Genomic DNA, 27,794 nt, shown 5'->3' on the forward strand with positions numbered 1-27,794 from the left:
TGGGCCAGCCCTGGGCTTGGGGCTTTATTTATTTATTTATTTATTTATTTTGAGATGGAGTTTCGCTGTTGTTGCACAGGCTGGAGTGCAATGACTCACTGCAACCTCCGCCTCCGGGTTCAAGTGATTCTCCTGCCTCAGCCTTCCAAGTAGCTGGGATTACAGGCATTTGCCATCATGCCCAGCTAATTTTTTGTAATTTTAGTAGGGATATGGTTTCACCATGTTGACCAGGCTGGTCTTGATCTCTTGATCTGCCCGCCTCAGCCTCCCAAAGTGCTGGGATTACAGGCGTGAGCCACCACACCCGGCCAAGGGAGGCTTTGTTAATACAAGCATGGCTTTGGTGGGTGAGAAGGGCAGCAGATGCTTCTACCACTCACCCCCCTGGGCAGCCCCGGGAGGACATCTAAGGCAGCTGCTCGCACTCCCTTACCACAGCCCTTTCTGATGCCCACTGTTCTTGAATCTCTTGAAGTAGAGGAACAGATATCCTGATTTTCCAGCTTCCCTCCTGCCTTGCAGGTGGCCTGCTGGGATGTGTGTCTGTGGGTGAGCAGGGGAAGTTCTGGATGGAGGCAGGTCAGCTGTCATGCACCGCTCTTTCTCCACAACATCATTGTCTCGAGATAGTCAGACTTACCTGTCAGCTCAGGGCTTGAAAGGCAAGTGTTTCAAGAGAACCAGGAGGAAGTTGAATGGTCTATTCTGATCTTGCTTTGGAAGTCACAGAGAGGCATTTCTGACATATGCTGTCCAGCAAAGCTGTCACAAGCCCATCCTGTGGCAGGAGAGGATGCATAGACCCCACTTTTTTTGTTTTGTTTTGGTTGTTTTGTTTGATACAGAGTTCTGCTCTGTTGCTCAGGCTGGAGTGCAATGCTGCAGTCTCGGCTCATTGCAACCTCTGCCTCCCAGGTTCAAGCCGTTCTCCTGCCTCAGCCTTGCAAGTAGCTGGGTTTACAGGCACCTGCCACCATGCCCAATTAATTTTGTATTTTTAATAGAGACAGGGTTTCACCATATTGGTCAGGCTGGTCTCAAACTCCTGACCTCAAGTGATCCACCTGCCTCAGCCTCCCAAAGTGCTGGGATTACAGGCATGAGCCACAGTGCCTGGCCAGGCCCCACTTCTTGATAGAAGAAGTATGAAAATATTCAGGGACATGCTTAACATAACTATAGACATTGACGCTGTTTCTAATACTTTCAGAAGTAATGCTTGATGAGCAGCCTTAGGCTGAAATCTGTGTGTACATCTCTGCTTAGAAAGTTTATGTAGTTAGGCTGGGCATGGTGGCTCACTTTGGGAGGCTGAGGCAGGTGGAGCACGAGGTCAGGAGTTCAAGACCAGCCTGACTAACATGGTGAAAACCCGTCTCGACTAAAAATATAAAAATTAGCTGGGCATGGTGACACATGCCTGTAATCCCAGCTATTCTGGAGTCTGAGGCAGGAGAATCATTGAACCCATGAGACAGAGGTTGCAGTGAGCTGAGATCCTGCCATTGCACTCCAGCCTGAGCAACAGGAGAGTCCATCTCAAAAGAAAAATAAAAAAGAAAGTTTATGCAGTTGGCTAGGTGCAGTGGCTCACGCTTATAATCCCCGCACTTTGGGAGGCACGGGTGGGCAGATAACTTGAGGCCAGGATTTCAACACTAGCCTGGCCAACATAGGGAAACCCTGTATCTACTAAAAATATAAAAATTAACTGGGTGTGGTGGCAAGGGCCTGTAATCCCAGCCACTTGGGAGGCTGAGGCATGAGAATCACTTGAGCCCGGGAGGCAGAGGTTGCAGTTAGCCAAAATCACACCGTGGCACTCCAGCCTGGGCAACACAGCAAGACTCCGTCTCAAAAACAAAAACAGAAAAAAGTGTATGCAGTTATTGCAACATTTTGATGGAACACAGGTTGGAGCCAGTAAGTGGATGAGGAATGGGCCAAGAGTTTTGGGCTGCAGAGTCCCGGCTGCCCCTGTTTTCATGTTTTTCAGGATTTCCTTGCTGGTTACTTTCACCTGGAGTTCACTTGTTCCATTGGGTCTGTGGTTCAAATGAGCCTCATTTCAAGGCTCATTCAAATGCTACCTCTGTCAGGTGGGCTTTTCTGTCTGTCCTCCCTCTCCCTTCCCCATCCTTGAACATCTTAACACCTTGATGACTGGGGCTTCAAATGATCCAGCTCTGTGACCCCACAGCAAATGCCTGTTGAAGAAGTTTATCCGGCCAGGTGCAGTGGCTCACGCCTGTAATCCCAGCACTTTGGGAGGCTGAGGCGGGCAGATCATGAGGTTAGATCAAGACCATCCTAGCCACCACGGTGAAAACCCGTCTCTACTAAAAATACAAAAAAATTAGCTGGGCTACTCGGGAGGCTGAGGCAGGAGAATCGCTTGAACCAGGGAGTTGGAGGTTGCAGTGAGCCAACATCACACCACTGCACTCCAACCTGTCGACAAAGTGAGACTCCAATGCAAAAAAAAAAAAGAAAAAGAAAAAGTTTATTTATCAATTCAACAGAGATTTACTGAGAGCTGTCCTTTCTTTCTTCTTTCCTTCTTTCGTTCTTTCGCTCTGTCACTCAGGCTGGAGTACAGCGGCATAATCTCGGCTCACTGCAACCTCCACCTCCCAGGTTCAAGCGATTCTCCTGTCTCAGCCTCCCCAGTAGCTGAGATTACAGGCACCCACCACCACACCCGTCTAATTTTTGTACTTTTAGTAGAGATGGGGTTTCAGCATGTTGGCCAGGTTGGTCTTGAACTCCTGACTTCAAGTGATCCACCTGCCTCAGCCTCCCAAAGTGCTGGGATTACAGGTGTGAGTCATTGAGCCTGGCCCAGAGCTGTTTTAAGGGTCCTAAAAATCTGTCTTAATCAAGTATTGTAAGGTATGCTGACATTGAAGAAAGATCTTTCTTCTAGAAACAAGAGGCAGGGCACGCTGTGCAGAGCTGCTCCAGAAAGCACCGGTTGGTCAGGAGGCAGAAGGAAGGAGGGGAAAACGTGAGAGCTTTTATTGTGGTTTCCATGGGGAGGAATGGGTGAGGCAAGGTAAGCTGGCTGAGGATTGGTTGGTTTGAATAATTGCAGGAGGTGCCGGGGTAGAAGGGTTTTCCCTCCTTGTCTGGTGCCTGGCCTTGGGATGATCGGGGCAGCTGGATACTGGCCCTGAGTAAGAGCACCTAATGAAGGAGGCATGTGTGGGTATGGGCTGTGGATTGGGTGCTGTGCATTTGCAAGGCACCTCCTGGGTGAATTGTTCACTCTCTCCAGGAACCGGTTAACCCTGGATGGGGCAGTCCCTCTGGAAAGAGCAAGGCCCCAAGATACCAAAACATCTGAGTACAAAAAAGCAAAGGCATGGTTAATACAAAGGCTTACTATATATCAGGCATAGTTCTAGGAACTGGGCAGTGAACAAAATGGACAGTCTGGGTATTTGTGGACTTCATAGCCTGTGGGAAGATAGGCTATGAGCAGACAAGCACATCTGTATTTTGTAAATATAGCGTATTTTTTCAACAAATATTTTATGGCTGTCCTGTGTGCCAGGCCTGGTTCTAAGCATTGATATATGATTAACAGAACAGATAAAGTCCCTGTTTTCAGCACACACATGTTCTAGTGGAGGGAGACTGCAATGAATGAACCAAAAAAAAAAAAAAAAAAAAAAGAAAGAAAAGAAAATTCAAGGCTGGGCGTGGTGGCTCTCACCTGTAATCCCAGCACTTTAGGGAGGCTGAGGCGGGCAGACCACTTGAGGTTAGGAGTTCGAGACCAGCCTGGTCAACATGGTGAAAACCCATCTCTCCTAAAAATACAAAAATTAGCTGGGCATGGTGGCAGGTGCCTGTAATCCCAGCTACTCTAGGAGGCTGAGGCAGGAGAATCACTTGAACCCAGGAGGCAGAGGTTGCAATGAGCCAATATGGCACCACTGCACTCCAGCATGGGTGACAAGAGCAAGGTTCTGGTTCAAAAAAAAGGAAGGAAGGAAGGAAAAGAAAATTCAGTGACAAGAAGTATAACAGGATCAAGGGCTAAAAAAAAGGACTAGAGGGTTGTTCCAGATAAGGTGATCAGGGAAGTCTTCTCTGAGGAGGTGATGTTTGAGCAAGATGTGAGTGAGGAGAAGGAGCCAGCCACACAAAAACCTGGGAGAAGAGAATTCATGCAGAAAGAGACCCGAGTGAAAAGCCCTGGAGTGATGATGAGCTTGGTGCTGAAGCCGTCTGGTCCTGAGGCAGGAGAAAAGAGTCTGGAGGCAGGGAACATAAGGCTAATTTATGCTGACTTTCTATAACTAAATTAAAAGGAAAACCCCAACTTTCCACGTCCAAGTAACAAAAGAACCAGAGGCTACTCCCTTTGTGGTCCCCACTTTTCTATGTGGCCATTGAAAAACTGAAAGTACCTCTGATTGGTCCCTTCCCACAACCCATCAGGCTGGTTGGGGGCCAAGTCTTCATCTGCATAGGAGTATAACTTTCTTTTTTCTTTTTTTTATCCAGGTACCTTCTCTGTCACCCTGTTAGTAGGCTGAAAGGAGAGCAAGGTACAAGTAGGGAGTATAACTTTCTAACTTAACTTCAGCCTCTGAATGATCACTTTCCACAACCAATCAGACATTTGCATAGGGTATAACTTGTAACTTCACTTTGGCCTCTGATTGGTCACTTTCCACAACCAATCAGACTGATCACAGGCCATTCCTTCATTTACATAGGATGTACACCAAATAACCAATGGGAAACCTTTATACGGTATTTATATATTTATTTATTTATTTATTTATTTATTTATTTTTTTTTTTTTTTTTTTTAATTTTTTTTTTTTTTGCCAATCAGTTTGAGCTTATGAGGTTGCTCAGGTTAGCCTTGAACTGATGACCTCACCTTCGTGAGCGCCATGAGCTCCGGCGGGAGCCACCTTGGACCCCTATTTATTTATTATTTTAAACAAGGAGTTTAGTTTTATTTTCTCTGTGCATCTGCAAAATACTCAGAACCAACATAAAAAAGTAATCTTCCTGTGGGAAAAGTTACATTAAAAAGGGGAATGGGGTGGGGTGCTGAAAGAGATTAGTGCCTTAGCCCCAAGGAGCTACAGCATCTCTGACTGGTCCAAGGAATTGAAAAGGTATTGGGAAGATGTAACAGGAGGAAGGAAAATGTGAATTTACTGAGGGAGAGGGCCCCGAAGCGGGCCTTGAGGGAGAACTGGTGGCCGGGAAGTGGGTCTGGGTGGAGGGAGAGGCCCCCGCTGGTAGCCATAGGGTGGGGGCCGTGGAGGGCCAGTGTATCCATGGAGGGGCATCAGTGGAGGAGGTCCACGCATACCATGTGGAGGCATAGGACCTGGGTGACCCATGGGAGATCCAAATGGAGGCCCTCGGGGCGGCATGCCCATTGGAGGAGGTCCAGGATGAGGCATTCCAGGTGGTGGTCAGGGCGGTGGCTGCCCCCCAGAGCCTGGGGGTCCAGCATGGGGATGTCTTAAGCCATGAGGGCCATGGTGTGCCAGCTGCATCTGAGACATCCCTGGATGGGGCATCCCACCTGGTGGGAATGGATGAGGATGTGAGTGTCCATGACCAGGATGTCCTGCCCCTGGGGTTCCTGCCAATGGGGGGCCATGTTCTGCAGCCCCAGGCGGCATAGGTGGTGGGGGCATGGCTGGGGGTATCCCAGGTGGGAGGGCTCCAGGAGGCAGCACTGGGGTTGGGAAGGAGCCAGGAGGAGGCATGCCTGGTGGAGGAAGCCCAGACCCCAGTGATGATACCACAGGATTGGGGGCAGAGGGTGGAGGAGGTGCATCTGCAAATAGCTGATGAGGGCGGTCAGCCTGGGAGAGTGGGTTCTGAGCTGCCAAAAGTCGTTCGGCTGCTGAGCCATGGCGCTCACCCTTGGAGTCCTTCTTGAAGGCATAAGATACAGTGATAGGGCGGTTACAGAGGTACTGCCCATTCATGGCTTCAATTGCTGCATCCGAAGCATCAAATGAAGCAAAATTAATAAAGGCATAACCTTTGGAGTTGCCTGTGTCAGGGTCCTGCATAATCTTAGGGGTTTGTAAGATGGCCCCAAAGGCGCTGAAAGTATCATAAAGCAACTTCTCATCAATCTCAGGGTCCAGGTTGCCAATGAAAATGTTGGCTCCTACATCCAGGTTTTTGTTGTGAGCTGATGCCTTGTTCACCGTATTGGCTTCCCATAGAGTTTGATCATGTTCATGATTTTAATGACATAGTCTGCATCTTCCTCACTCAAGAATTCCACAAAGCCATAGCCTGGGTGCTGGCCAGTGACTCTCTCCTTTGGCATGTGAGTGTTGACTACTGGTCCAGCCTGGAGAAACAGTTCCCACAGCAGCGGTTCACTAACCTTCTCATCCAGGCCCCCGACGTACACAGTGGCATCCTGGTTCCGCTCTGAGATCGGCCCGGCAGCCATGGCGAAGGAGCTCCCGCCGTCTCCTATATGGTATTTAAACCCCAGAAACTTCCGTAAGGAGGCGTTTGAGCTCCTTTGTTTGGGCTGTTCTCACCCTGTGGAGTGTACTTTCGTTTTTCAATAAATCTCTGCTTTTGTCACTTTATTCTTTCCTTGCTTTGCCTGTGTGTTTTGACCAAGACACCAAGAACCTGGGCACCCTCCACTGGTAACAGTCTGGCTGCAGCATAGTGAGTAATGCAGTGGGTTAGGACGAGAGTGAGGTCAGAGACAGGTAGGAGTCAAGAAGTGTGGAGCAGGGAAGTGATTTAATCTGCTTTCAAAGCTCCCTCTGGCTGCTGTGTGGAGATTGGATGGTAGGAAGGACAAACGTAGAATTAGGAAGACAAGCTAGGAAGTTATCTCCCTGGTAAGAGATGCCATTGATCAGCCTGGGGTGGTGGCTTTGGAGATGCACAGATGTGGGGGCATCAGTGAATCTTAGAATTTGTCTGCCACTGAAATTACATAGGGAGTTAAAACAGGCACGGACTTCTGGACCTTACCTTTGCAGAGCCTTGTGAAAGGAAAATAAATCTTGGGGCACCACAGTCACTAACCTAAAGGGACAAGTCAAGCTGGGAACTGCTTAGGGAAACCTGCCTCCCATTCTATTCAGTTACCCCTCTGCTCACTGAGATAAATGCGTACCTGCTTGCCTCCTTCAGAGACACTAATCAGAAACTCAAAATAATGCAACCTTTTGTTTCTTATCTACCTATGACCTGGAAGCCCCTTTCCAGCTTTGAGTTGCCCGCCTTTCCAGACCGAACCAATGTTCATCTCACATATGTTGAGTGATGCCTCATGTCTCCCTAAAATGTTGTAACATCAAACTGTGCTCTGACCACCTTGGCACATGTCGTCAGCACCTCCTCGGGTTGTGTCGCAGGCCTACATCTTCAATATTGGCAAAATAAACTTTCTACATTAACTGAGATCTGTCACAGATATTCAGGGTTTACAGCCTCAATGCCTAAGGAATCTACACCTTTTTTTTTTTTTTTTTCTCCTGAGATGGAGTCTCACTCTGTCACCCAGGCTGGAGTAGTGATATGATCTCAGCTCACTGCAACCTCCACCTCCCAGGTTCAAGTGATTCTCCTGCCTCAGCCTCCCGAGTAGCTGGGCCTACAGGCACACACCACCACGCCCAACTAATTTTTTATTTTTAGTAGAGATGGGGTTTCACCACATTGGCCAACCTGGTCTCAAACTCCTGACCTCAGGTGATCTGCCTGCCTCAGCCTCCCAAAGTGCTGAGATTACAGGTGTGAGCCACCGCACCTGGCCTGGAATCTATACTTTTAACAAGCCCTCTGGGATATGCCGCTCTGTCTCTGGGTGCCCACTTGTCTACTGGTGGTAAAGGGGTAAGTGTGGCCGGGCTCGGTGGCTCTTGCCGGTAATCCCAGCACTTTGGGAGGCCAAGGTGGGCGGATCACTTGCATTCAGGAGCTTGAGATCAGGTTGGGCAACATGGTGAAACCTCATCTCTACGAAACAGATACAAAAAATTAGCTGAGCCTGGTGGCACATGCCTGTAGTCCGAGCTATTCAAGATGCTGAAGTGGTAGGATCACCTGAGTCCAGGAGGTTGAGGCTGCAGTAAGCCATAATCATGTCACTGTACTCCAGCCTGGCTGATAGAGTAAGGCCGTATCTTAAAAAAAAAAAGGGGGGGTAGGGATGGGTAAGGGGAAGTCTGGTGTCTTGGATTCTAGTCCCAGCAATGGGTCTGTTTGTGGGGGCTCAGTGGCCCCAAGTGATCATCAGGGATAGCAATGCCTGCCTCTAAGTTGCACTGAAAGTGAGGAATAAATAACAGCGTTTGTGAAGCAGTCGGGTTACGTTTGGTAAATAGTGCAGGCTCACAGGCAGTTGGAACGCACATCGGCCTTGCAGCTATCTGCTAATGTGAATTCCAGTCCTATTGGGGCCTCAATTTCCTCCTCCATAAACTGGTATCCGTAATGCAACCTTGTGACAGGCTCCATAAATGTGAATGTTGTGAGAATGTGCAGGGTAAAGGCAACGTCTGTCTCTCGGGATGAACTTGAATGGTGTCAGGCCTACACTCTCCTACCACTGGGCCTGGCTCCCCGGCTGCTGGGGCTATGCCGGCTCAAAGTACACCATTGCCCTCTTATGGCCGAGGAAGGACAGGGCGGTGGGGCTGGTCTCTAGCGCCTTCCACCAGGCACTGCGGAGGGCGAGGGTCTGGCAGCCCAATTACAGGGCCTGTGGGCACTAGCATTCATGTCATCTACTGCCTGGCAGGGTTGGCAGGATTTTTTTTTTTTGAGACGGAATCTTGCTCTAATGCCCAGGCTGTAGTGAAGTGAGGGGTGATCTCGGATCACTGCAACCTCAGCCTCCTAAGTTCAAGCAATTCTCCTGCCTCAGCCTCCAGAGTAGCTGGGATTACAGGTGCATGCCACCATGCCCGGCTAATTTTTGTATTTTTTGTAGAGACAGGTTTCACTATGTTGGTCAGGCTGGTCTGGAACTCTCGATCTTGTGATCTGCCCGCTTCGACCTCCCAAAGTACTGGGATTACAGACATGAGCCACTGCACCCGGCCCAGGGCTGGCTTTCTTAAGTGTGGTTGTGAGCCTTAAGTGAAAGAAATGTTGACCCTTTGGAGATTGATAAAACAATTGGCTCAATGGATCTTTCTTCAGGAGGTGGACTTGGTTTACCTGCTTTACTGACCACAGCTGATGCAAATTATTTCATTTAACCCTCTTTAGAGTCCCCGTGCATGGGGAATTATCTTCCCCAATTAGTTTCTTGTGAATGCTGCAAACCATGCAGGGCAAGAAGAGCGAGAGGATAGTGGGGGAGGGGGAGAAGGGGCGAGGGGTACGTTCCTATCAAAACGGAGCCGCAGCTGGGCGCGGTGGCTCACACCTGTAATCCCAGCACTTTGGGAGGCTGATGCGGAAGGATCACGAGGTCAGGGGTTTGAGACCAGCCTGACACACATCGTGAAACCCAGTCTCTACTTAAAAAATACAAAAATTAGCCCAGCGGTGTGGCATGCACCTGTAATCCCAGCTGCTTGGGAGGCTGAGGAAGGAGAATTGCTTGAACCTGGGAGGCAGAGGTTGCGGTGAGCCAAGAGCGCGCCTCTACACTCCAGCATGGGTGACAGAGCAAGATTCCGTCTCAAAATAAAATAAATAAAACGGAGCAGCAGAAAAATCCACAGAGACATCCGTCTATTCCCCGCTGAATCCTTAGAACAGCGCCTGGCACACAGAGAGCGCTCAATTTGCTGTATGACTAAATGCAAGCCAAGATCTTTGTATTATGTGCGCACTTGCCTTCCCTACCAGATATACTGGCTTGCAAGTATACTGTTTTCTTAGACGATTTTTTACTTTTTTTCCAGAAGAAATATTGGCATAAATTAGCTCGCTCAAAGGAGTCTTTATGAAAAGACAGAACCAAGTGAGAAGCATCTGGAGCCCGGTTTGGGGGCTATAGATGATGCTGCTGAGCCAGCATCCACGGGGCGGCAGGGACGTAGAATACTGGGACTACTAGGAATGGTGTGGAAAGGGGCTCTTCTTTCTGTTCAAATAGTGTTTCTGTAGATCCCATCTCTTCATCTTCCTGAGCTCTCTCTTACAAAATATCGGATTTCAGCAGCTTAGAATTGGACAGAAACTCAGAATTCCGTTTTTCAATTATTTCTAACCCTGGTAAACAATAAATGGGATGATAAGTACAAGAGAGTTTTGGTGGCCGGGCGCGGTGGCTCACTCCTGTAATCCAAGCACTTTGGAGGCCAAGGTGGGCGGATCACCTGAGGTCGGGAATTCAAGACCAGCCTGACCAACATGGTGAAAGCCTATCTTTAAAAAAAACAAGAGTTTTGGTAAAAAGTCAAACGACGTGAGATTTTATTATTCCAAGGGTGCTCCCTTACCAATAGTAAACATGGCAGCTCGGTTCCCTTCCCTTCGTGTTCGCCTTATGGTTGCCAATTGTAAACATGGCCTCCAGGTCGTGAGTTCTCATTGGTCGCTGCACCGAGTCCCCGCCCTTCCCCGCCCCTCAGGACGCGGCCGGGAGTTGCGGAGCCGGATATTGCGGCTCCTGGCTGAGCTGCGTCTGCGCAACTCTTTGGCGCCAAGATGGCGATGGAGATGAGGCTTCCAGTGGCTCGCAAGCCTCTTAGCGAGAGACTGGGCCGCGACACTAAGAAACATCTAGTGGTTCCGGGGGACACAATCACTACGGACACGGGATTCATGCGGTACGTGGAGACTTGGGGGAGTCTAGGCTTCAGAGAGCGCTTCAGGGCTCTCTGCACGTGGCCCACGCCTCGTATCCCTGAGTGTCCATAACTCACCGCAGGACCCACGGGACATCGCCTGAGCATCCTACTCGCCTCGCTTCCGAGCCTCGTGCTTCTTACCCCCGGCATCTTGTGTGTCCCCGTCTGCATTCGTTTCAGCTCCTGACCTCCGGTGGCTGTGACTTTTGGGTTTTCTGCCCGAAGTCCAAATCTTTGAGGCTTCCTTGTAGGAGACCTGGAAAACTGGAGAGGGTTAGGAGCAGGCTGTCTTTCCAGTTTTCAGCTGTCTGAGGGGACGGTGAGCGTTCTTGACTTGGTCTCCTTCTCTTCAGTTTAGAATCCTTAATTGTTCGAGCTTAGGGCAAACCGTTACATTGCGCTGCCTGCACCCATTTACACACAGTTTGAAGCTAAGGGGTGCAGTACAGTGCGTTGTAGTTAAGAGGGCAGGCTCTTGAGTCAGATAATTGGGGTTACTTCCAGTCCTGCTACCATCGCATTTATTAGCGGCATTGCCTCTGCCCTGGCCAGTTTCCTCTTCTGTAAGATAATAATAACAACAGTATGATACGGTAATGAGGAGTAAATGAGATCATTACGTAAGAAAAGAAGTATAACCAGCCATTACATCATCATCATAGTTAACACTAGTGGTATTTCAAACTTTTATTTTTTTGTACCTGTATATATACAAGGGGCACAACATTCATAGCATTGCCCTTTAACCTGTTAGTTTAAGGTTAGTGGATCCTAGAAGATCTCCCCCCCACCCCCGCTTTTTGAGAGGAAGTCTGGCCTTGTCTCCCAAGCTGGAATGTAGTGGTGCTGTCTGGGCTCACTGCAACCTCTGCCTCCCGGGTTGAAGCGGTTCTCCTGCCTGAGCCTCCTAAGTAGCTGGGATTACAGGTACCTGCCACCACGCCCGACTGATTTTTGTATTTTTAGTAGTGATGGGGTTTCACCGTGTTAGCCAGGCTGGTCTCGAACTCCTGACTGCAAGTGATCCACCCGCCTTGGCCTCCCAAAGTGCTGGGATTACAGGTGTGGGCCATCATGCCCAGCCCCTAGGAAATCTTTGGATTCATTCTTTGATTAATGCTTTCAACATATGTTTACATTTTGTGCAGTTGGGATATAACAGCAGAGTGAAAAATCTCTGTCCTGGTGGAGTGCTAACAGGCAGAGATAGACAATAAGTGCAACGAATAAGTTATTCAGAACATTAGGCAGTCAATGCAATGGGGGAAAAGTGGAGCAGGGTAAATGGAATGTGGTGGGAAGATGGTGGGAGGGTGGCAACCTGGTTGGGGGGGGGGCTGTTTTCAGTGGCCTAGTCCAAGTGGGCCTGCTGGAGAGAGTGCCATCTGAGCAGACCTGAGTGAGAGGAGTGACCTCCAAGTAGATGTCTGAACAAGGAGCACGAAGGCAGAGGGAGCAGCCAGCCCAAAAGCCAGCCTTCACAGGGGCAGCCTGTTAGCTTTGAGGAACACCTTGTTCTTGAAGAGAGAGCACCGCAAGTTACCCTGGGATCCTTTCTTTGTGTCTTTGCCTTGCGTCAGGGGCCATGGAACGTACATGGGAGAGGAGAAACTCATTGCGTCTGTTGCCGGCTCTGTGGAGAGAGTAAACAAGTTGATCTGTGTGAAAGCTTTGAAAACCAGGTGAGAACAAAAGGTGTGTATTCCCTTTCTTGTGGCATCCAGGTTGTATGACCAGGCTCTTTCTGCCTCCCCTTATCCCCCACCCTACCTCTGCCTGCCGCATCCTGCTGTAAGTCTTCGGTTTTGACCATGACTATAGGTGGGTGGTGCAGAGCAGCGCAGGCTTCAGAGGTATCCCCATGTTATGTCATCTCTCCAAGCCTTGGTTACGTCCTCTGAAAGTGACTATATAGTATGGCCTACTTCATAGGATTTTTTCTTTTTTTTTGAGAGGGAATCTCGCTGTGTCATCTAGGCTGGAGCTCAGTGGCACCATCTGCTCACCGCAACCTCCACTTCCCAAGTTTAAGCAATTCTGCTGCCTCAGCCTCCCAAGTAGCTGAGATTACAGGTGCTCGCCACCACGCCTGGCTAATTTTTTTATGTTTTTAGTAGAGACAGGGTTTCACTATCTTAGCCAGGCTGGTCTCAAACTGCTGACCTCAGGTGATTCACCCCACCTTGGCCTCCCAAAGTGCTGGGATTACAGGCATGAGCCACTGCTCCTGGCTTAGGATTTTTTAGAATTCAGTGAGATGGTGCATGTATTTAGCACAGGGCCTGATACTTAGAAGCATTTAATAAAGGTTAGCCCCAGAAAGCAAGACAGTAGGGTTGGAACAGAGTGAGTGAAGCGGAAAGTAGGGGCAGATGCAGGCTGAGAGCTGAGGTGGGTGGACATGCGCCTGCCTTCTTTGCCACTGTAAGCATTTTGGCTTTTATTTTGCATGATCTGGGAAGCCACTCGTAGGGGTGGAGCAGAGGAGAGACTTGATCTGGACTTCAGCTCACTCTGGCTACTGATGGGAGATTGAAGGGGGATAGGGCAAGCTTAGGGAGATGGATTGGGGACCATACTCGTGATCTGAAGCGGTGGTGGCTTGGACTAAATTGGTAGCAGTGGAAGGTGGAGGAGCGATTTTATTTTCTGAGTGTTTTTTTAAATCATGAAAAGGTGTTGGGTTTTTGTATTCTTTGGGCTTCACTGTACATAGGACCTAGTCATCTGTGAATGGAAATAATTTTTTATTTCTTCCTTTCCAATCTGGATGCCTTTTATTTCCTGCATATATATTTTTTTCTTTTTCTTTCTCATATGTTTTGTTTTTTCTTTCTTTCTTTTCTTTTCTTTTTTTTTTGAGATGGAGTTTTACTCTTGTTTCCCAGGATGGAGCACAATGGCACCATCTAGGCTCACTGCAACCTCCGTCTTTCGGGTTCAGGTAATTCTCCTGCCTCAGCCTCCAGAATAGCTGGGATTACTGGCATGCACCACCAAGCCTGGCTAATTTTGTATTTTTAGTAGAAACGGGGTTTCACCATGTTGGTCAGGCTGATCTTGTACTCCTGACCTCAGGTGATCTGCCCGGCTTGGCCTCCCAAAGTGCTGGGATTAACACGTGTGAGCCACTGCGCCTGGCCTCCTGCATATGTTTTAAGGGTGGAGTCAGTAGGATTTGCTATTGGACTTGTCCTGGATCCTGTGTGAGAGAGAGAAGAATCAAGGAACTCTCCAAGGTTTTTGGCCTGAGCAACTGAGGGAATGGAGTCCCTGTTAACTGAGAAGGGGATAACTCATCTCCTATTTTGGTTTGCTATGGCAGACTGGAGGGGGCTTAGTTTGGCACTTGATACATTTGAAAATGCCTATTAGTTACCTAAATGTCAGGGTTGGATAGCTAGCAGTTGAGTAGGATTTGGAATTCAGGAGTGTGGCACAGTCATCAGTGGTGTTTTAAAGGTATGAGGTTGAGTGGCTGAAAAGTGAAGAGATCTAAGGACTTAGTCTCAGCACCAAGTACATCTCATTAGAATCGTGGATGAGAAATCAGCAAAGGGGCTGGAGAGGAGCAGGCAGCCAGTGAGTGGGGAGACAGTGAGCAGACTCTTGGGGTTGGCGTCCTGGCTCAGATTTCCTTTCTCTTCCTTTGGCTGGTGCAGAACTCATCCACGTGCTGCCGGAAAATAGTCCATGTTTTTCATTGTTGCGTAATTGAACAAAATAGGGTTTTTAGGCTAAATGAACTACTTGGATAGTGATATGTTTAAGGATAGTAATTGGAGACTATACATGGAGGAGTGCTTGAAGTTAGCAATTTCTGAAAATAAGGCCAGACAATATAGTTACTTGAATTTGCTGAATCTGGTGCCTGTTCAAGGCTCTCATCCTGTTTAACTGACGTCTCAAATGGTGTGTGGTCTTATAAGAAAGTCTGCTCACGGATGGATGAATGTCTTGTGTTTTATCTTTCAGATACATTGGTGAAGTAGGAGACATTGTAGTGGGAAGAATCACAGAGGTAAAGTCGATATCAGATTGGTTTCTACAAAGTCAGGTCAGGCTGGTGATTTAATAAACGGGACAGTCATTCCACATGTAGTTACATGAAAAAGGCGTTCATTGCATTTGGCTATTGTGTGACCTCCGATGTAAATATGTGGCTTGTTCGGTTTGGGATTACTGGTGACGTAGGATGTGAGCTCCTGTCCCTGGAGCATGTGTCCAGGTGTGGACCTTGGCTTATAGGTTCAACAGAAGAGGTGGAAGGTGGAGACCAACTCCAGGCTGGATTCGGTCTTGCTGCTCTCGTCCATGAACCTTCCTGGAGGAGAGCTGGTAAGGGCTTCAGCTGGGGCCATGGACTAGGGCTCCGTGGGCTGGGGGGAGCTGTGGGACCCTTTGTTCCACCAGAAGAGTTTGCTGTACGGTGAGGTTGCCCCTTCGACCCCTGTTTGTCTGCTGTGAAGTTTGCTGCCTGGATGTGTATGTAGACTTTTCACCTTGCCCAGGTCTCCCAATATAGAAAGCAGTTGGTATATGGTAGGATGAGAAACATCCATGGGGTGAGATCCCAACAGAGTTGGGGAGAGAAGCTCTTAGATCCTTGGAATAATTTTCCTTTTCTGGACATACCAGCTTTGCACAATGAAGATGTTCCTTGAATAGTTGTCTTTACATTAGTTTTTTGTGAATTGAAAGGCATTTGGTTATTCTAGACAGCCACAGCAACTAAGCCACAGCCTTTTGTAAAATACCATGGTTCACCTTTATCTTCAGTCCAGCATGTATTTACAGAGGCTTACTGTGCCACGCTCTGTGTGGAATGCCAAGCACGGTTGATATAAGATATCTTATAAGATATAAGATAACTGATCCACCTGGCAGTGGAAGAATACATAAGCGTGTGGTTATGCAAAAGGAGTGGTTAATTTCAGTGAGAGAAGCTCATAGGCAAGACAGGCATTGGAGTTGATCCTGGAAGGATGGAGAGACTCGAAATGACTAGTTCAAGGAATCTGAGATAAAGGGAAATGTTTGAGCGCAGGTATATCCAAGCAGGAGTCAGTCTAGTCCTGCTGGACCACAGAGAGCTGTGGTGGGAGATGAGTGTGGAAATGTTGAGAAGGGAGCAAAAGAGGAAGAGAAGAGGAGCTGTGAAAAAGTCTCTTGAGATGGAAAGCCTTGATTATCACTCTGGTTTCCTCAGCGGCTTGGATATACTACTCTTGCCATAGATCTCAGTGCTTGAATATTGTGGTTGGCCTCACAAATCTCAAAAGGAAGTGAAAGAGGAAGAAGTGATGGCGACCTTTCTGAGGATCTGGCTTAATTAATGTCATTTCTTTGTGTATTTCAGAGGAGAAGATCTGCAGAAGATGAGCTTGCAATGAGAGGTTTCCTACAAGAAGGCGACCTTATCAGTGTATCCTGCACTTTGCGCTCCGGCCTCTTGATGCTTTTCTGTGAGGCTAGGCAATGGGCCTTCCACTGTCTCTGACAGAGGAGCCATGTCATCCTTGGAGGGATCCGAGTCTTAGACCAAGTGTCGGGCTCTGCTGCCTCCTTTCTCAGCCTCCTTAACTCAGGCTGACTCCTCAGCTCTTGTTCAGACCAGCTGCTAAGTCTTTCCTTTGGGTCTTGTAACTCACGATGGCCCGTGCTTTAAGCCAGGCTTTTGTTAATGATGTTAACTTTTATCCTAGGGAGTGGAAAAGGTGTTGTTCACATCAAGGTATTAATGGCAGGCCGGGTGTGGTGGCTTATGCCTGTAATCCCAGTGCTTTGGACGGCCAAGGAGGGAGGATTGCCTGAACCTAGGAGTTCAAGACCAGCCTGGGCAACATAGCAAGACCCCCATGTCTACACAAAAATAAATTAGCCGGACGTGGTGGCATGTGCCTGTAGTCCTAGCTATTCAGGAGGCTGGGTCCAGAGGGTTGCTTGAGCCCAGGAGCTCAGGGCTGCAGTGGGCTATAATCACACCACTGCATTCCAGCCTGGGTGACAGCAATACTGTCTCTTTTATTTTTATTTATTTATTTATTTATTTATTTTGAGACAGAGTCTAGCTCTGTTGCCCATCATGGCTCACTGCAACCTCCGCCTCCTGGGTTCAAGTAATTCTCCTGTCTCAGCCTTTCAAGTAGCTGGGATTACAGGTGTGTACAATGCTTAGCTAATTTTGGTATTTTTAGTAGAGATGGGGTTTCACCATGTTGGCCAGGCTGCTTTTGAACTCCTGACAGGTGATCTGTCTGCCTTGGCCTCCCAAAGTGCTGGGATTATAGGCATGAGCCACCACACCCGGCCTTTGTCTCTTGTTTTTTTTTTTGAGATGGAGTTTCACTCTTGTTACCCAGGCTGGAGTGTAATGGCGCAATCTCGGCTCACCGCAACCTCCGCCTCCTAGGTTCAGTCAATTCTCCTGCCTCAGCCTCCTGAGTAGCTGGGATTACAGGCACCTGCCACCAAGCCCAGCTAATTTTTTTGTATTTTTAGTAGAGACGAGGTTTCACCATGTTGACCAGGATGGTCTCCATCTCTTGACCTCGTGATCCACCCGCCTCGGCCTCCCATAGTACTGGGATTACAGGCTTGAGCCACCGTGCCCGGCCTGTCTCTGTTTCTTTTTAAAAAAGGTATTCATGAAAACTAAGGGGAGAGGTAACGTCACAGTGATATTCTCTGGGTCTGTCTAAGATTGTTGAGCTGGACCATTGCAGATGGGAGGAAAAGATGGAGGTGTGGGGCCAAGGAGCAGAGGCTGCTGGGGACAGGACAGTGTGGCCGGGGCTGCTGTGTTCCTTTATCACCCTGGCCAGGCTGAGGTCCAGGCAGTGTTCTCTGACGGAGCTGTCTCTCTGCACACGAGGAGCCTGAAATATGGAAAAGTAAGTCAGGCTTTTGATGTTCCTGTTTGCTGACCAAGACTCCAAGGCTATTTCTGAATCCCCATAGCTCTCTGGAATTCTGGCCTAAAGAGACCCAGTAGCTAAGCATTAATAGAGGCTGGCATCCCACAAACTGATCGTGTTCCTTGAACATAACAGCAGGGAGGTCAGGGTGCACAGGGTGATGGGTCAGTAGCCTTGTAAAGGACAAGTTTTTTTTTTTTTTGGACAAGTTTTATCCTTTTTCTCCAAGTAGACTGATTCTTCTAGCAGAAGAGCCCCTCCAGCTGTGGGCTGGGAGGCTCAGCTGTCTCTCTTCCTCCAGGGGGTGCTGCAGCTCAGCACTGGGGCTGGGGCTGAGGCCATCCTGGGAACAAACGGAGGCTGGGCCTGATGAAACAGGCCTTAGACAAACGTCCAGTCAGTACAGTGGATGTTATTGCTGGCAAAGCTTGCTCTGTCATCTGAGCCTCTAAATGGAATTTCACTGCTTTTCTTGTATGAGGTTGCATTATTGAAGCTATTTATTACTGTAAGGAGAGCATACTTCCTAAAACAAATGAGGATTTACTAGTCTCTTAGCTTTATCTGGGTGAATGTTTTTGTTTTCTGAGTGGAACAAAAACCTCTTCCCTTAATGGAGTGGCTGCAGCCGGTCACGTTCATGTACATGGAGTAGGTGGAGGACTGCTGCAGTATGCTGACTTTCACAGCCCTGGGTCCTACGGGCTCTCCCTGGCAGGACGTGGACTTGGAGCTGGCCTGCCAGGACCAGACATGGATTTGAACCCAGCTCCACCCATCTCCTCTCCTACCCAGAGGCGCACATCTCACAGGCATGATGAGTGTTTGGGGTACAGGTGTAAGCTAGAGTCATGGAACAATGCAGTGCCCCTGGGCCAGTAGGACGCTCAAGCTCACTTCCTCATTGGCTTCCACTTCTCTAATGTCTGGCACATGAGCTCTGGCTTAGAGTGCAAGGAAGGCTGCAAAGGGAAATGACAGAGAAGAGATTGAAAGGCACCTTCTGTTGGGATGTGTGAATAACCTGTGAGTCCTGAAGTGTTCTCTGCAAGAATGTGTACTCTCTCTGTGTGCGTAGGCGACAATTTCAGGCAGAAACGACACCATGTGGAATATACTTAGGGTGTGTATTCTGTAGTCTCCTTGTCATTCATCCCGCTGATCCTGCGGTGACCTAGCTTTGCAATGTGTTTCTTTAGCTAGGTCAGGGGGTTTTGGTCCAGGTTTCCCCCTCCCTGGTGAAACGGCAGAAGACCCACTTTCATGACTTGCCGTGTGGTGCCTCAGTGATTCTGGGCAACAATGGCTTCATCTGGATTTACCCAACACCTGAGCACAAAGAAGAGGAAGCAGGGGGCTTCGCGGCAAACCTAGAGGTGAGCAAACCTTGGCCGCCGTCGGTGGGAGGGGAGGCTTGGTCTTGGCTATGTTTTTGTGGCCGGCAGAGTTGCTTGTTTTTGACTATGTTATTGCTGTAGGCTGAGTCACTTTGACTTTCCATCAAGGTGTATTTCCATCAAGGTGAGTTCATCTAAAAGGATGAACTCAGTGAATGGTTTCAACTTTGTTGGCAGAGATGGTGAAGTTGCAAGGTAATAGCCAGAGAGCCTCTGAAGAAGTGAAGAAGCCTTTTTTTTTTTTTTTGAGACGGACTCTCGCTTTGTCCCCTAGGCTGGGGTGCAATGGCACAATCTCAGCTCACTGAAGCCTCTGCCTCCAGGTTCAAGTGATTCTCCTCCTTCAGCCTTCTGAGTAGCTGGGATTACAGGCATGCACCACCATGCTTGGCTAATTTTTGTATTTTTAGTAGAGATAGGGTTTCACCATGTTGGTCAGGCTGGTCCCAAACTCCTGACCTTGTGATCTGCCCACCTCGGCCTCTCGAAGTGCTGGGATTACAGGGGTGAGTCACTGCACACGGTCCCATTCTTTTTAATCTCCCTTGGACTTAACCGGTGGTTGGTGTGGAGTTCCAGAGTGATGTGGGAGTCATCAGTGATTTATTTGTGATTTTCTTTGGCTGGTCACTTGTTTAGGTCCTGTCTATATTTCCCTTTCCTCCTCTTCTGCATCCCCTTATAGCCTGTCTCTCTTGCTGATCGGGAGGTGATTTCCCGGCTTCGGAACTGCATTGTCTCGCTGGTAACTCAAAGGATGATGCTGTACGACACCAGCATCCTGTACTGCTATGAAGCATCCCTTCCACACCAGGTATTCTCCCCAGGGCTTTTTGCTTCTTCACTGATCAGCAAGCTGCTCTGTTGTTTACTCAGAGACAATCTGCACATCTCCCCCATACTTTCCCAATATCCATATCCCAATATCCGGTATGGACTGGCCTGGAAACAGCCTTAATGAGTGTCTGCTAGATCTTTCGCTGAGACACTTGCAATCTTCTCAATGTCTAGTGTCAATCTAAGGATTTGGTCGGGGATGGAGGTGTCAGGTGGGACTAGTTTATGAGAGCAGCCCTCATCCCACATTTCAGCCATCTCTTAGATGAATGTCAGAATATTTTTGTTCTTGTCGGCTGTATCTCAAAATCTTGCTGGTTTATTAGGCTGCTTCTAGCAGATCATATCTTGTAACGCTTAGTCTCTGAGACATGAAAGGGATACAGAAGGTTTATGTCAACGGCTTAATGTATGTTTGGATTGGCTTGGTGGTCTGTTGATGGGTGGATTCTTTTCTGAACAAATGCCTTTTCCTTTTTTCAGATCAAAGACATCTTAAAGCCAGAAATAATGGAGGAGATTGTGATGGAGACACGCCAGAGGCTTTTAGAGCAGGAGGGATAAGGAGGTGCTCCAGAAGGACAGGACTGTGGACCTTGCAGGAGTGAAGACGGTGATGTGTGGTCCCCATATGTGGCTCTGCGAAGACTTGAGAGGTCATCACTTTGTCTGCATTGACAGCCCTGTGGCTGCCTCCAGCTTGCAGGCCTGCTTTCTCCTGTCCTGACGCCAACCCTGGGTGGCAGGTGAACAATGCTCCCTTGGTTAGCTGGCTGAGTCCCAGCATTAGGGGCTAGTTTTAGGTCTTCCATAGTGCACAGTGTTCCAGCCGAATGGACTCCCATCCTGGATAATATGGGGAATCCTTTGTCTTCCACTCACGTCATTTGCAAGGCACAGTGCCCCATAAAATTGCCCCAGTAGAAACATGGCATCCCTGACCCCTAGATGGTCTGTTTTGGTTTCCATTCCTATATCCTTTAAATGACTGAGAATGCAGTTGGAAGAATAAAGTTAACCAAGCAGGCCAGCCGCAGTGGCTCACGCCTGTGATCCTGACACTTCGGGAAGCCGAGGCAGGTGGATCACGAGGTCAGGAGTTTTGAGACCAGCCTGGCCAAAATGGTGAAACTCCGTCTCTAATAAAAATACAATATTTAGCCAGGTGTGGTGGTGGGTAACTGTATTCCCAGCTACCCAGGAGGCTGAGGCAGGAGAATTGCTTGAACCCTGGAGGCGGAGGTTGCAGAGCCGAGATCGTGCAACTGTACAACCTGGGCAACAGAGCGAGACTCTGTCTCAAAAAAAAAAAAAAAAAAAAAAAAAAAAAAAAAAACAAAAACAAAACCAAGCAGCCTTTGCTTCATTGGAATCTGATTTTCTGTTGCATATTCCTTCTGGCCATAGATGCAATTATGTCTACACCAGGCTGCCTTCATCTGTCCTGCTTGGAGGTTTCCTTCTAAGATGCTGAATTATTCATGATAATAGAGTGAATTGTTCTGGGACCATGTACTCTGATAAACATGAAGAAAATAAAATAAGAAAAATGGAGACTGGAAAAAGGAAAGCTGTTTTCCTCCTGTAACTGAAGTAGTGGTGTATTAATTTATGGATAATTCAGGGTTAAAAGATAAAAAGACGTAAGTTCTACTGAAGAATGTGAGAATTCCTGTGCATTTTTTTTTTTTTCTGATGACTATCTAAAAATGGTGCCCTGATTAGGCTTAGGGGAACTTCTTTTTTTTTTTGAGTTGGAGTCTTGCTCTGTCACCCAGGCTGGAGTGCAGTGGTGCGATCTCGGCTCACTGCAGCCTCTGCCTCCCGGGCTCCAGTGATTCTCCTGCCTCAGCCTCCTGTGTAGCTAGGTTACCGCACTTGGCTAATTTTTGTATTTTTAGTAGAGACAGTGTTTCACCATGTTGGTCAGGCTGGTCTCAAATTCCTGATGTCATGAATCGCCCACCTCAGCCTCCCAGAGTTCTAGGATTACAGGCATGAGCCACCTTGCCTGGCCTGGGGGAATGTTTTTTAAAAGGGTACTATGTGCCTGTAATCCCAGCATTTTGGGAAGCGGAGGTGGGCAAATCGCCTGAGGTCAGGAGTTAAAGACCAGCCTGGCCAACATGGTGAAAACCCATCTCTATTAAAAATACAAAAAAATTAGGCAGGTGTGGTGGTAAGCACCTGTAATCCCAGCTACTCAGGAGGCTAAGGCAGAGAATTCTTTGAACCCAGGAGGCGGAGGTTGCAGTGAGCCAAGATTGCACCACTGCACTCCGGCCTGGGCAACAGAGCAAGACTCTGTCTCAAAAAAAAAAAAAATAAAACAACTCGGCTCTTGGTATGTTTTTTTTTTTTTTTGGAGACAGTTTCACTCTTGTTACCCAGGCTGGAGTGCAATGGTGAGATCTTGGCTCACCGTAACCTCCGCCTCCTGGGTTCAGACAATTCTCCTGCCTCAGCCTCCTGAGTAGCTTGGGATTACAGGCACGTGCCACCATGCCCAGCTAATTTTTTTGTATTTTTAGTAGAGACGGGGTTTCACCATGTTGACCAGGATGGTCTTGATCTCTTGACCTAGGGATCCACCCGCCTCGGCCTCCCAAAGTGCTGGGATTACAGGCGTGAGCCACCGCGTCCGGCCCGGGATGTTTTTTAAATAACAACACAGTGAACAACTTCTTACCTCACTTTTCTGAGACAGGGTCTTACTCTGTCACCCAGGCTGGAGTGGTGGCATGATTACAGCTTAGTGGAGCTTCTGCCTCCTAGGCTCAAGTGAACCTATCAGCCTCACGAGTAGCTGGGTACACAGGCATGTGACACCACCATACCTGACTTTTTTTTTTTTTTTTTTTGAGACAGAGTCTTGCTCTGTCGCCAGGCTGGAGTGCAGTGGCGCAGTCTTGGCTCACTGCAGCCTCTGCCTCCTGGTCTCAAGTGACTCTTCCAGCTCAGCCTCCTGAGTAGCTGGTACCACAGGCGCGTGCCACTATGCCCGGCTAATTTCTGCATTTTTAGTAGAGACGAGGTTTCACCATGCCCAGGATGGTCTCGATCTCTTGACCTCATTATCCGCCTGCCTCGGCCTCCCAAAGTGCTGGGATTACAGATGTGAGCCACTGTTCTGGCACCTGACTTTTTTTTTTTTTCAGGCAGGCTTTTTTTTCTTTCTCTGTCAGCCAGGCTGGACTATAGTGGTATAGTTATGGCTCAACTTCCTGGGCTCAAGCAGTCCTCCATCTTCAGCCTCCTGAGTAGCTGGGACTAGAGGTGCTGAGCTACCACATGCAGCTAATTGTGTTGTGTTTTGGTAGAGATGAAGTCTGACTGTTGCCCAGGCTAGTCTTGAACTCCTGAGCTCACACAACCCTTGTGGGGAATTTGCAGACAATTGAATATTCTGTAGGCTGTGCTGCAGCTTTAGATGGATTGGCCTGTCGTGTGTTTGAGAAGGTTAGCCAGGCTCCATACCTCTTGAGAGAAGGGAATGGCAAAGAGTGGAAGTCTGAGTCAAGTTTGTTTATTTTGTTTTGTTTTGTTTTAATTTAAGAGACAGGGTAAAAAAAAAAAACAAAAAACAAAAACAGATTCTACTCATGACAAAAAAAAAAAAGAGAGAGACAGGATTTCACCATATTGGCCAGGCTGGTCTCGAACTCCTGACCTTGTGATCCACCCGCCTCAGCCTCCCAAAGTCCTGGGACTATAGGCATGAGCCACCGTACCCCGCCTGGTTTTGTTTTTTTCTGAGACAAGGTCTCTCTCTAGTCCCCAGCCTGGAGTACACTGGCGTGATCATGGCTCACTACAGACTTGGGCTCAAGCAATCTTCAAGCTACCTGAGTAGCTGAGTTTGGTTTTTACCAGGGCCATGTGTCAGCTTATTTACTCTCACTTGGTGTTTCCCAAGCTGCCAGCCTCTGCTGTTCATCTAGTATCTGCTGACTGGTGATTGCCTACTAAGTGGAAATAATATAAAGGTCTTATCTAAAAGCAGTTTTTGGTGATTATCTCCTAACAGTGGCCCGCTAGAGGGCGCTGTCGTTTAGTGTAATTCTGGTAGGTTTTTGTTCTGTTTTGTTTTTTTAAATGGAATAAACAGAAATCTTTACATGGGTATTGAATCCCTTTAGCAACTTGGTGGGTTGCTTCAACTTAATCACTCTTAATGGAAACATGAACTTGAATGAATTTATTCAATATTTGACAATATTAATTGTTTTTTTTTTTGAGACAGAGTCTTTCTCTGTCCCCAAGGCTGGAATGTAGTGACACGATGTCAGCTTACTGCAACCTCTGCCTCCCAGGTTCAAGCGATTTTCCTGCCTCAGCCTCCCAAGTAGCTGGGACTACAGGCGCACACCACCACGCCACCCAGATAATCTATATTTTCAGTAGAGACGGGGTTTCGCCATGTTGGCCAGGCTGGTCTCAAACTCCTGACCTCAGGTGATCTGCCTGCCTCAGCCTCCCAAAGTGCTGGGATTACAGGCATGAGCCACTTCACCCAGCCAAGCAATATTTATTTTGCCAGGCTTTGAATTCTAGTTTTTAAGTCTTTAAAAGTATCATTCAGGGCCATGTGTACTCAGGACCTCTTGAAACTGAGCCTTTGTTTCTTTAAAAAGTATCTTTCTACAGTATTATACAGGGATTTAAAAAGTACAGTGCATCAGGTAGGCACGGTGGCTCACGCCTGTAATCCCAGCACTTGGGCCAAGGCAGGCGGATCACCTGAGGTTGGGAGACTAGCCTGGCTAACATGAAACCTTGTCTCTACGAAATATACAAAATTAGCTGGAAGAGGTGGCACATGCCTGTAATGCTAGCTACTAGGGAGGCTGAGGTAGGAGAATAGCTTGAACCCCAGAGGCGGAGGTTACAGTGAGCCGGGATTGCACTGCTGAACTCTAGCCTGGGTGACAGAGAAAGACTCCATCTCCAAAAAAAAGGTATAGCACGTCTCTAGAAAAAAAATATTAGAGTCTGGGCTTGGGGCTCACCTAAAACAAGAAAATAGCAAAGTGGAAAACTAGGGATAGGCCTTCAGATCAAGTGCAGTTGACCTCTGCTGTGACTCCCGGAAAGCATAGTATCAATCTTTGTGGAAAACCAAACAAGGTCTAGTTTGACCCTCATAAACTCTGTCTCTCCCCCCCCCAAAAAAAAGGTGTGGTGGTATGCGCCTGTAGTCTAAGCTACTTGGGAGGCTGGGGCAGAGGATCACCAGAGCCCAGCACGTTGAGGCCGCAGTGAACTGAGATTATGCCACTGCACTCCAGCCTGGCTGACAGAGTAAGGCCCTGTCTTAAAAAACAAGGCCAAGGGCAGTGGCTCATGCCTGTAATCCCAGCACTTTGGGAGGTCAAGGTGAGCGGATCACCTGAGGTTAGGAGTTTGAGACCAGCTCGGCAAAGACGGTGAAACCCCATCTCTACTAAAAATACACAAATTAGTCGGGCGTGGTAGTGGGTGCTTGTAATCCCTGCTACTCAGGAGGCTGAGGCATGAGGATCGCTTGAACCCGGGAGGCAGAGGTTGCAATGAGCCGAGATCACGCCACTGCACTCCAGCCTGGGCGTCAGAGTGAGACTGTGTCTCAAAAAAGAAAAACCAAATCAAACAAAAAACCCAAAAGCCTTGTGAAGTAAGCTATGACCTCTAGTTACAGGTGAAGAAATGAACTCAGACCAGCTTGGCCAACATGGTGAAACCCCGTCTCTACAAAAATGCAGAAATTAGCCAGGTGTGTGGCATGTGCCTGTAGTTCCAGCTACTTGGGAGGCTGAGGCAGGAGACTCGCTTCAACCTGGGAGGTGGAGGTTGCAGTGAGCAGAGATTGTGCTACTGCACTCCAGCCTGGGCCACAGAGCAAGACTCTGCCTCTAAATAAGTAAATAATAAAGATTAGGGTAAGTAAAGGGGAACAAGGTCATTGACAGTTGAAAAATGACACCTTAGATCAGAACTAGGATTGTCAGCCAGGTAAGTTTGTAAGAGAACAGAGCCAAACCAAATCAGGTCAGAATTGATCGGGTCCAGTTCTAAATCGCTACAGTTTTTCATGTTTGTCATTCAGTACCTTGCAAGTAACTAATTCCTTTTGAAACCAGTATCAAAAGTAAGTGGCATGTTTCAATGCAGCAGAAATATTTCTAAAGTACTTAATAGCTGAATATACAACATTCTTGCTGCTGTTCCTCAGATACCAGTAGCAACTTCTGAAAAATCAGTGGTCTCAGAGCAACAGGTTTTTGAGACTGAATGGTACAGTGGGAACCATGGATTTTGGAGCAAGGTCAGCCTGGGCTGAAATTGTGACTATCACATAATTGGCCAAGTGCCTTTGGGTAGGGAGGTCATATCTCTGAACCTGTTTCCCCATCTGTATTATGGGGAATAGTATTACATGCCTCACTGGGCTACAGTGAGGATTACATGAGATAATGTAGTTTATGGAAAGTGCTAACAGTGCTGGGTATAAAGTAGGCCTGATAAGTGGATCCATTCTTAAAAAATGGGATCTTGGGCAGGGTGCAGTGGCTCACGCCTGTAATCCCAGCATTTTGGGAGGTCAGGAGTTCGGGACCAGCCTGGCAAAGATGGAGAAACTCCGTCTCTACTAAAAATACAAAAATTAGACACTCGTGGTGGTGCATGTTTGTAATCCCAGCTACTTGGGAGGCTGAGGTAGGAGAATCGCTTGAACCCGGGAGGTGAAGGTTGCAGTGAGCCAAGATCCGGTTACTGCACTCCAGCCTGGGCAACAAGAGCGAAACTCCATCTGAAAAAAGAAAAGGAAAGAAGAAAGAAGTGGGATCCCGGTTAGGTGCACTGCTCTGCAGACGTGGAAAGCCAACAGGGGACCAAGATGCTTTTTAGGCGTAAAACATGAATTATGTCAGGTGTGGCTTTGGTACGTCTAGGTCATTGGTTCTGTAGACTTGCTAAACCCAACCATCTGGGCATTTTCTTGGCGAACAGAGGATGTTTTCATGTGAACACGTGTTCACCTGTGACATGTTTATAATCTTAAAGGTTCCTTCCGAGGCAAACATCTGACAGCGCCTGGCAAACTCTCCCAACAAATGCCGTTTCTGTAATGAGTAAGCCTCCTAATACCCAAATAAATAGTTGAATTCGTTAGCAACATGTCGGATGTTTTCCCTATTTCTGTATACTTCTTCGCTTGTTCTAATATTTATGCCTTCTGGAGGGTGAAGGGGTTGAGAGGCGCCAAAAACCTTGGTTTCTAGGAGCGAACCAAATTTTCTCCCTTAGAGACTGAAGGAAGTCATCAACTCCGGTTCTAGGAAAATCCAATCCGTAGTTTTTCCCTCGCTTTGGCTCTTCCCGGTCTCACTACTCGCGCCGGGCAGACGCGAGGCCGAGGAGAGTCCACCGGGTCCCAGGAGGGCGGGGCGGCCGAGGCCCCGCTGTCGGGGCGGGTGCCAGGAGTCTCGGTGCGATCAGACTCACGAGGGCGCCGTGGGACCACAACTCCCGGTATGCATCGCGGACTGCGCCAAACTCGGTTGGCTGGGAGATCCGCCCCTACTGCCCTCACTGGCCAATAGGACGGAGGAGAGAGTCCTGACCCGGATTCTCGGGGCCCAATGGCAGTACAGTGAAGGCGAGTGCTTCCTTACCACTCACCTTGCGCTCAGAGAAGCCACATTTAAAAGGTCGTGCGGGGCTGGGCTCTTGCAGACAAGGGAAGCAGAGCCGGGAGGAGCGGCGACGTGCCGGGAAAGCGGCGCCGGGGACATCCCGGTCCCCGCGAGGCGGGCTCCGGACGTCGCCGGGGGCGGGGCCGAGGGCGGGGCCTGGCCTCGTTGTGGAGCGGCTCGT

At 48.4% G+C, this 27,794-nt stretch overlaps 1 protein-coding gene and 1 pseudogene across 3 annotated transcripts; one reads left to right on the forward strand and one right to left on the reverse strand.

The window, feature by feature from the left end:
- Positions 1-4,815: 4,815 nt before the first annotated feature.
- Positions 4,816-6,474, reverse strand: LOC100397457 (splicing factor 3B subunit 4 pseudogene; annotated as a pseudogene).
- A 4,160-nt stretch (positions 6,475-10,634) lies between these two features.
- Positions 10,635-21,502, forward strand: EXOSC2 (exosome component 2). 3 transcript variants are annotated; one of them, XM_009004266.6, is made up of 9 exons: positions 10,635-11,105; positions 12,367-12,468; positions 14,762-14,807; positions 15,035-15,124; positions 16,146-16,211; positions 17,611-17,679; positions 18,903-19,079; positions 19,786-19,914; positions 20,421-21,502. In XM_009004266.6, the coding sequence occupies exons 2-9, from the start codon at positions 12,383-12,385 to the stop codon at positions 20,499-20,501; spliced, it is 744 nt and encodes a 247-aa protein (XP_009002514.1). In that variant the 5' UTR covers positions 10,635-11,105; positions 12,367-12,382; the 3' UTR covers positions 20,502-21,502. The 3 variants fall into 3 exon arrangements, with proteins under 3 accessions (XP_009002514.1, XP_002743446.1, XP_035116442.1); XM_002743400.6 differs by having other exon boundaries at positions 10,635-10,765; XM_035260551.3 differs by lacking the exon at positions 17,611-17,679 and having other exon boundaries at positions 10,635-10,765; positions 18,912-19,079.
- Positions 21,503-27,794: the final 6,292 nt, after the last annotated feature.

The sequence above is a fragment of the Callithrix jacchus genome, chromosome 1 (assembly GCF_049354715.1).
Source record: "Callithrix jacchus isolate 240 chromosome 1, calJac240_pri, whole genome shotgun sequence".
Classification (NCBI taxonomy): Eukaryota; Metazoa; Chordata; class Mammalia; order Primates; family Cebidae; genus Callithrix; species Callithrix jacchus.

Bases quoted from the DNA above. Each gene is read 5' to 3' on its own strand.
- EXOSC2 (XM_002743400.6), top strand. From the start codon at position 10,644: ATGGCGATGGAGATGAGGCTTCCAGTGGCTCGCAAGCCTCTTAGCGAG. The intron at 19,080-19,785 runs GTGAGCAAACCT...ATCCCCTTATAG, and splicing joins GCTTCGCGGCAAACCTAGAG to CCTGTCTCTCTTGCTGATCG. The intron at 19,915-20,420 runs GTATTCTCCCCA...TCCTTTTTTCAG, and splicing joins AAGCATCCCTTCCACACCAG to ATCAAAGACATCTTAAAGCC.